Source organism: Hippoglossus stenolepis, chromosome 18 (assembly GCF_022539355.2).
Source record: "Hippoglossus stenolepis isolate QCI-W04-F060 chromosome 18, HSTE1.2, whole genome shotgun sequence".
NCBI lineage: Eukaryota > Metazoa > Chordata > Actinopteri > Pleuronectiformes > Pleuronectidae > Hippoglossus > Hippoglossus stenolepis.
This window is the reverse complement of record NC_061500.1, coordinates 20,022,573-20,032,059: the sequence shown is the minus strand read 5'-3', so window position 1 is coordinate 20,032,059 and position 9,487 is coordinate 20,022,573. Positions and strand designations below refer to the sequence as shown.

Below are 9,487 nucleotides of genomic sequence, written 5' to 3'. Positions count from 1 at the left end.
ACATGCAGTCTTCAATCAGCTTCAAGGGCCTTCAGCTTTGTTTGGACTTGATGCACTGAGGAATGGAAAATGTCACCATACGATGATCGGCACCTCACACTCTGTGGGCGTTGTACTGTGGCCTTATTATAACTTTTTGAAAAGACTTAAATCTCACCCTCTTAGGGAAGTGAAGTGTCTTCACTTCCTCTGTTAGCAAGTGGTCTGTGTTTTTAAAGCTTCTGTTTTTACATAGAAATGTCTCTGTCTTTTAAGTCCTCTCAGTAACAGAATGCTAAATGCTCAGTTACAGGTTTTACCATTCTGTCACTCTGAATTCCACTGTCTTTCTTCATATGTGATGATAAAGGACTGGGAAATTACCCTTGGTGTCCAATTGCTTGCAGGGCTCACAGTAAATCATTTTTATATTCAACAAAAAGTCGAGAGATGTCTTTTGAAAAGATGCAATTATGATATCCAAAATTCCCTTTAAGATTGACCTGTAACTCTACTTTATATAGCTCTGCCTAATGACGCAACAGAGCTAACATAATCAGGAAGAAAACTCGCTCAGTCGGTGTGAAAAACGTTGCTCACAGTTTTCAGACCCCTTCATATTTCTCACATAATATAATATAATAACATTTTGTGAATAAGGGATATACACAATACATTATGATCATGAGGATATGAATTTTAGTGGAAGGATTAAACCTACACCTAACTGTAAAATGTATTTTAAGATTGTATAATATAACAGTCTCTAAAGTAGAAATTAATTTGTGCCACTTGCATTACAAGATGTGCTGTACAAATCCTCAGGCTGCCAATAAACTTCAAATCCCAGTGGGGAATAAAGAGTGAACAGCCCCTGTGGCCACTTCTGAAATTCTTCTGTGCACATTACTCTTATAATGTGTCCTCGGCAGGAATCTTTACAGTATCACAGCGTCCCCTATTGATGAAAAGGCGTAAGACCACACAATGTCAAAAAATACACTGCATTCAGACCCATTCACTCTTTTCATTTTTTTGAAGCAGCCTTATGTTGAATTTTCAAAAATCCGTCAGTGACCTGCATGATTCTTAAATCGAAAAAGTGTGGAGCAACCATGACTAGAGCTGATCTCGAAACTGATTAATCGTGGTCGAAAGACCTTAATGAGAGATGAGACCAAGGACCTGATGATCTCATGGCTGAAGTGCAGAGATCCTGTGTGGCGATGGGAGAAACTTCCACAGGGGGAGCATCACTGCAGCACTCCACAAATCTGAGCTTTAAGGCAGAGTGGTCAGAGAGTAACCTGTCCCCAGTGAAAGACATGTGAAAGCACAGAATGGACTCATTATGAGTCAAGAGTCTCTGGTCTGATGAGACCAAGACTGAACTGTTTGGTCTCAGTTCAAGTGTCAGGTCATAACCAAGTGTTATTTATACTCAAATGTATGTATGTCTTTGGATGTGTGTATACATTGATTGTAATCATAGCTGAGATGAACCCTATTAAACACTCAAAAGTAAAAAAATATATATACTTTTTACAAGTCATTTATTCTGTTTTGAGAAGACCCAACTAATCGCTGTTACAATACATGATTACATCCAACCGATGGATTACAATGTGTTTCACATTCACTTTGCCATTCAATTCTAACACAATTAAGTGACACATTCACAATACAGTTTAAGTGTTGCAGTTACTTATTTGTATAATCAGAAAAATAACTAATCTTACAGATTGGGACGTTTTATCTCAGAGCAGAGAATTCACTGAGATCATTTTGACGTAGTGCAACATGAGGCCAGGGATGCTGCGCAGCTAAACACTGAGTCAGCAGTCTGCTAGCAAGTCTGTGATTGGCTGTCTGCCTGGTGCTACATCACAGCTCTTCTTCTTGTGACTGAGGAAAAGATATGTAGAGCTGCTTTCTGTGTGCTGGAGCTTGTTGAACATTGTAACATCGGTGTAGTACTTGTTTGTATTATTTGGAACGTTTTCTGCCTGATAACATACATATGTGTATATATATATAGATATAGATATATATAGATATATAAGCATGCACTACCAACTCCATTCCATATTTATAATTTATATATAAATTGAACTGAGCACAAAAGTCAAGCCTGTCATGTAGGGGTCATGAACCCACAGTAAAGGTATCAACATGATCTGGAATCTGGTCCCCCCCCATGACCAATATTGCAAAATGCAGAATGTCCAGCAGAGGGCAGCAGGTGAATTTAGTGGTGCCCCTCCGGCACTTTGTGCCCTACGCACAGCGCCTGGTGGCAGCCACTGTACATTACTATATGCTGCATACACATATGAATTGTGGTGGTCATTTTGCATTAAATCTGACATGAGTCTGGAGCGTTTGCTTCCTGAGACGTCGAAAAATACTTCAAATTCCCAGTTGGTAATTCGAATAAAATATAGTATTGTATATGTTACTGTACTATATTACATATTTTTACATATTTTTCAAAGATGTATCTCATACAAACAGCACTCATAGAATTAAGACTATTTTCCCTGACAGATACCACTGGAGGGGAGAGTAGGTTATTTTCATCATTTGGGTGAAGTGACCCGTTACAGACTGCTTTGTTGGGATGGATGAGGTTAGGTATTGGTCGGCAGGGATGTATTGAATTTGTCAGAGATGTTTAAGACACCAGTACGGACAACATTTTGGACTTTGATCAGTGGAGTATAGTCTCACGTATAGACTTTCTTCTGAGTGTTGACCCAGTGTGACAGAAATATGCATCATGGCTCTGCATAGGTCGGATTAAAAACCAGGCACAATAGGAAACTGCTCCAGGGGCTGAAAGTTCCCGGCTCGGTAGCAGCCAGTGTATGGTGACACTGTCTATACCAGTAAAACTCCGGACTGGCACGATGAGGACATTAAGGCAGCTCCTGTATTTGAGCTGATTTTGCACCCCTGTTTGTGGACGGGCTCTGGGACATGCTATCAATAACTTTAATCACATGATGCATATTTCTAAACACCAATCAACTCAAACTTAGCAGACAACAAAACACGGAGCCAATTCAAACGCGCATCATGGAAAATGAGTGAAATATTACAAGCTGCCAACTCTCCTGTGTGCCGCCGGATACTGAACCACAGCGGGGTAATGGTTCATACCAGCCTGGCATCTGCTCCATCTTTGTATTCACACAATTAGGAGTCACAATCACGCTCATGTTAATTCAGCTGCGCCTTTAATATCAATCCTGCGTGAGATTTGCACCAAGCAGCTCACAACATACAGAGATCTCTCTCCGCACCGCCTGCGTCCTTGTCTTTCTGTGCCGGGACATGAGCCACCAGGTTAACTCGTCTTTCTAAACCCGGTGCGTCGCTCCTCATCTCTGTCACGTGTTTAACTGCTGAATGTCGCGTTCTTGATTAAACGATCAGGGTGATCGTGTGAGAGGAATTCATGGAGGCGGTCGAACACTCACCCTGCGGAGCGCTCCCCGTTTAGTCCCATGCAGCTCCTCTGTCAGCCCATCGTTAAGCTGCGTGCGATCAGTGTGGATCTGAGCTGTGGATCTGAGCTGTGGATGTGAACTGGGAATCTGAGCTGTGGATCTGAGCTGTGGATGTGAACTGGGAATCTGAGCTGTGGAATCTGAGCTTTGGATCTGAGCTGTGGATGTGCACTGGGAATCTGAGCTGTGGATGTGAACTGTGGACAGGACTGGTGTTTTCACGGTTCAGCAGTGCCATTCTCTTATCACTGCTTATAAATGTTTGTGAGTGGGCTTCCGCTCCGGGGGCTGCTGATCACTTCCTATTGGTGCACAGTCCTAGAAAATGACATCATTGGACATATGATGCTCGCTGGAACAAATCCCTAGACAGTCAGATTTTGATTTGTGGTTATTTATCTTTTATAATCTATATATGGTTAAAACAGGTAAAACTTACTTTAATTAGAAAAAACATCAGAGTTGAAATGATTATTTGGATCGATTTTACATGTGATGAGCATATTTGACCAGCAGATGGCGGTGTGGTTAAAGTTCGATTGGACTGATTTCCCTTCACTGCAGGTTGTACATATAGTTTGAATGATATTATACCAATATATACATTTTTTACATACATTCACATGACTAAACAAATGAATGGAATAAAAGGGATTTTCTCCTTTTTTTATTTCATCACTTTGTCGATTTCAAATATCAAACTCAACTCCATTTTCTTTCCATATTTATTGAAGCATCTTTGCACTCTGCATAAACCATTGCACCATTTCCCCACTCCATTCTCATTGTTGTTGTGTTTTTTATGTTCATATATGTATACTTTTGTATATATATTTATATTCAGATTTTAAATGTATGTAATAGTGAAATGTTTAGCTTAAACTGTTCTGCTTTGTTGTCCTTGCTTTTTTTAAAAATTTATTTGTCTATTTCTGTGTATGCACGTTGAGAGCAACGGAAAAAACGGACTCAAATCCCTTGTATGTGTACGCATACATGGGCAATAAAGCTGATTCTGTTTTATTTCTGATTCTGATTCTGAGTCAAAATGTCCTAACTTTCCAAAAACCTCCTCACTCTTTAGGGTCTATGCTTAAAAAAATGCAAAAGACACGAGTGAACATATTTATGTTTGTGCCGAAAGATGCGTGTATGAGTGCTGCTTTGCATATCAGTAGTTCCTGAATGAAGAGATTAATACTAAGGGCTTTTTTTCTGCATGTAGGAAACTTCCCCATAGGCAGTGAGATGCACCATCAGCAGGAGTGTAAACCCACTGAAGCCCTCCAGCTCTCTAAGACCCCTGCTTATCTGTAGTGAACATCACAGAGCAGGTACCAGACTGTACGTAACCGATTACTTTAGACTAAATGGGCATCGTGATAGTGATGGTAACGCTGGATAAAATAGACCTGTTTGCATCTGAACTTCCACACGTAGTTTGGGTTAAAGTTAACATTTCAACGTGTGCATCTAGTTGCTCCGTATCGAGTGTGTGCTGCCAGATGTGCGGCCGCTGTATAGTGAGGAGCACGGTCGTTACGTCACTGCCCGGGGTTTCCTAGTGAAGTGAACCCTACGGCGTCATGGCGGAGGCCGGTTGTCGGAAGAGCCTGGATTGAAATGCCAGCTTTCTACGATCGCAGTTGACCGACGAGCACCGCGGTTTGCTTACATCCACGACGGGAACGGGGACTTACTTGATTTTTTGGAGGGAGAGGAAAACCAACATTGCACCAGTTTTACCGAACTGAGTCGTCCGCGGCTGCTCTCCCTAACTGGGAGATAGCTAGCTAGCGCACGGTAGCGTTAGCTACCAGCAGCTGCTAGCTCACTGTTTAAATAAAAGAAGAAAGGACCTCTGAAGTGAAAGAGCGGATTTGGGAAACTATTTCATTGGAGTTTCACAGGTAACACAAAACAATAGCGGGTAACACACAGCGTGGAGCTACGCGTCCCTCGTTAAGCGAGAAAGTAAGCTAATGTTAGCTGTTGATGTGGTAAAAGCCGCGAGAAGTGAGCGGCGAATTAAAACAAGATGGAAGAGGGTGAAGTTGGGTTAGCTAGTTTTGGTTTCTGGTTTAATATTGAATAGTAAATACGTTTACAAATCTTCCGCGCTGCACTACTTGCACAGACATACGCGTAGTTACACATCGCTATCTGCTAAACCGCGTGTGTGGACTCTGGTTGGAAAGTGAACATTCCAGCGGTTCCCTGCTCAGATGAACTGGGACAAAGTTTTGTAATTTTGTTAGCTTCCGTGGTAGCCGCGTGCTTCATAACGTTAGCCGATGCTACTTTCCTTGACAACCCCACTAAACGCTGCGCTATCATCCCCCTCCATGTTTATCGAACCCACGTTGACGTCTAATAAATAATGGCACGACTTTTAACATTTACCCACATGTTAGCTGCACATATTGATTATAACTGTAATCGTTGCCTATACTGTTTTGTGAGTGTTCTGATCATCTGTGTTCGTAAATCATAATATTAGCATAACACTTAAAAGCTAGCAAACGGCGAGTGCTTGTATTTAAGAGCTAGTGGCTAACACCAACTAGATGCTGGTGGCAATATGGTACTGCGGTGTGTTATGAGATCCTGTTTTCCGTCTCTATTTGACGTTAGAGTGTCTGGCGCGGTGACCGTGTCTGTATATACATTACGGCTAACGTGCCCCGCCAATACCTAATGTTTGCGTCGTTAGCCGGTTTTGGCTAGTTAGCAACAAGCTAAGCTGTTGCAGTAGGAAGACCAAATATCCCCCTGCATCGACAGCATGTGGATTGGTACACGGCCGTTTGGCATAGGATGTTTTTGACCATGGAAAAGATATAGTCGGGTCCTTTTAATCTCGAAGGGTCCAGGGAGCTTTGTGTCAAAGTGGAAACATGCTGCTGCGCAGGCCTCTTAGGCCTCTGCGCTGAGGGAGCGAATGCAGTGAAGTTCCATGTAGCCACAGCCATCCACACCGATCTGTGTGTTGTGCTTTTTAACTTGACATATTCATCAAGAAAGCGTTCGGTTGTGCACGCGAGGCACTTCGTCTCTCCTACAATCTAAGCGCAGAGCATCAATGACTTTAGACACTTGACGTTAAAAATCACGCGAAAGTAAATTGACAGTTCTTCAGGGAGGATTTATTGGTTTGATACAGGGAGAACACTTTGTCAGGTATGGTGTACTGAGATCAAAATTCTGTAAAAGCTATTGCATTTTACTTTCTAAGCAGTAGGATTTTTACCTGCATTGTATAATTTTCCAATGATGCTAAATGGTTTGTATTAACAAAGCGCTCTTTCTATTCTTGATGACCACTCAAAGCACTTTACAGTGCAGTTTTGCCATTCATACACACATTCACACGGTACATTTCTGTGCAGCACGTTTCAACATCATACATCACTCACACACTGCAGGCACAGTGTCAGGGGCAATTTGGGACTCAATCTATATTTTGGCTCAGTATCTGCCCAAAGACACTGGGGGGGCTGCAATAGAACCATAAATCTTCCAGTCAGTGGACAAGCCATTCTGCCTGCTGAACCACATCAGGCTATGAATTACAGTACAGGATAAAGATACAGTCCTCACAATTTCCAGATTTTAGTTCTAATGTTTTTCTTGTGTATCTTATTTCACAGTTTAACCACGTGGAACATAGTACTACAGGTTGTCAGGGGGAAGTCTATATTTTGGACTTCAACATGGCTGGACGCAGTGAGGAGGAAAGTGTAAGCAACAGCAGTGGAGAATCAAGGTAAATTATTGATGCCTAATTTCAGTTGTTGCAGATAAGATATAGTGATATGTGACTGAATATTTGACCCTTCATTTTTATAATTAGACAGTAGTCTTTGGACCCCATTTCTATGTCTGATGCTGCCATTTGTAGTTTGCTTACACTGATATCTGTAGTTTCTAGTTACAGTTACAGACTCATGACTATGCCAGCGTTGTTTTGAACACGTCTGTTGTTTTCCTTGTACAGCAGTGTATTTTTCAATTCAAGAAAGCTATAATGGCAGAAACAATAACCCCCTGAGCTTAATGATTGCAAGGGAAATAGCCCACCACCAAGTAATCTAACTCAAATGTGCAGCTGCAAATTAACAAATTGTATTACTGGATTACATTGGATCTGAATAGGATTAAAAGTTGTGCAAGTAGAAACTTTTATTGCCCATGCAGTTGCTTCATTGAAATTAATGATGGGGCTGTCTCGTAATTTTGAATTCGTTCCTATGTCTTATATGTCAATGAGATTTGCAAATGATTAATTTCTTATACACAAATCTTTTTTCATGACTTTTGTTTAATTTGACAGTAATTCTGATGATGAGTCTGGATCGGGGTCTGCATCAGGGTCGGGCTCAGGCTCTAGTTCCAGCTCTTCCAGCAGTAGCAGCCAATCAGGAAGCAGTGACTCAGGAAGTGGCTCAGACTCCGGCAGCCAGTCTGACTCTGACACAGAGAAAGCCAAGGAGAAGATGGAACCACCAAATAAGTCAAACATTGATGGAGCTGAGGTAAAGAAATGTGATTTCAAAGAATGATTTCTTTAGCAATGTCCCACTGCTGCATAATTATAACCACTGCTGTCTCAGGATCTGGACAGATGCACATTAAAGGTCTGGTCTGGTCATTACCGAGTCAGAGTGTCCTGTCCAAGTGTCGGACGTATTTAAACCCATGCGCACGTAGTTCATCTGTAGTTCAGCCAAGTGACGAGAACAATCTGGATTCATGACCCAACGTCATTGATTAATAACGGAATACATGTGGTTATCAGTTTTTGTGAGAGACAGACACACACACACACACACACAGGCAGCAGACAAAGTACTGCAGATTATCACACAACGCAGAGTTTTCAAACCTTCTTTGTTGCAGAAGAAGCAATGCCCCGTTAATCTAATATAATCTAATCATAGCCCTCTGAAATAAATAAATACAAAGGGAAAACAAAAATTGCTACAATTTAAGTAAAGCACATCACTGAAAACATCGCTAGGATCATTTTATATTAGGCATGCACTTAAGGATTTTTCTGGCTGATACCAATAACCGATAATTACATGCTTCACAAAGTCTATACTGATAATAATTTCACGTTTCTTAAAAATAAATTCACATTCTGTAGTTTATGCACACCTGAGGGTAAAATTGCTAAATATAGTAAGCAAATATGGATGAATTAATATTCCATTGTTAACACAAAAAATATGTTCAGACTCAGTTCTGAGTGTTCATTTAGATCTTTAGTAAAGTACATCAGAAAACTTCAAACAACTTTAGGTGGAGGAGGAAAATTTCCCCTTCAAATGATTTTTAAATTAAATATTTTGACATCTCAAATAAGATGTCAATGTATTAATATAGTTATTCAGATAAAATAATGTACTTTGAAAAATATAGGTTATTATAGAACTGAAAGCCTGATAATACTGACGAAAGCACATGGAATATTATGCTCAATAAAGAAAAGGAAAAAGGTCGAGGATAGACGGTTCCTCTATACTTTGGCCTTCATCTTATCAAATGTTTAGCATAAAAATTCAAAATAAATTAAATGCACTGACAATATCTCTGAACAGAAATGTCAATTAAACACAATTAGTTGAAACAAAATATAAAGTGCATCTTTCATTAAAAAAAGAAGGCTCTTATAGAACTGACAGGCTGCTGTATGCGAGCCAGAACACTACAGTGCATGCAACAATGTCCGTTTCGTATTGAAATCATCATCCAGCCAGTGAGCCGTCTAACTAACCATACTCCCTGGACTGATGTCTGAGGTCCATTTGTCCGTGGTAAAGCTTACTTTGCTTACGTTTGCATCTATCAGACTATGAATGTGTGCGGCGACCACATCCTATAGGGCAGGCAGGGACACATCTAAGTAGTAGCAGCGACTTGGCAGAGTGTAGCGGATCTCGAAATGTGCCATTAGCTGGCGAAAACCTTTGTCAGCTAACACGGAAAACGGC

General features: G+C 40.9%; 1 protein-coding gene across 2 annotated transcripts in view; it reads left to right on the top strand.

Annotated features, from left to right (window-relative positions):
- The first annotated feature begins 5,040 nt into the window (after window positions 1-5,040).
- chd1 (chromodomain helicase DNA binding protein 1) overlaps window positions 5,041-9,487 on the top strand; it is a 25,180-nt gene continuing 20,733 nt past the window's right edge. The window contains exons 1-3 of one of the 2 annotated variants that reach the window (XM_035184453.2): window positions 5,041-5,401; window positions 7,142-7,257; window positions 7,825-8,026. In XM_035184453.2, coding sequence (XP_035040344.2) covers window positions 7,205-7,257; window positions 7,825-8,026 — 255 coding nt within the window. In that variant the 5' untranslated portion in view covers window positions 5,041-5,401; window positions 7,142-7,204. Of the gene's footprint in view, window positions 5,402-5,443; window positions 6,672-7,141; window positions 7,258-7,824; window positions 8,027-9,487 lie in introns of those variants that run through there. The other variant, XM_035184454.2, reaches the window with a different exon arrangement.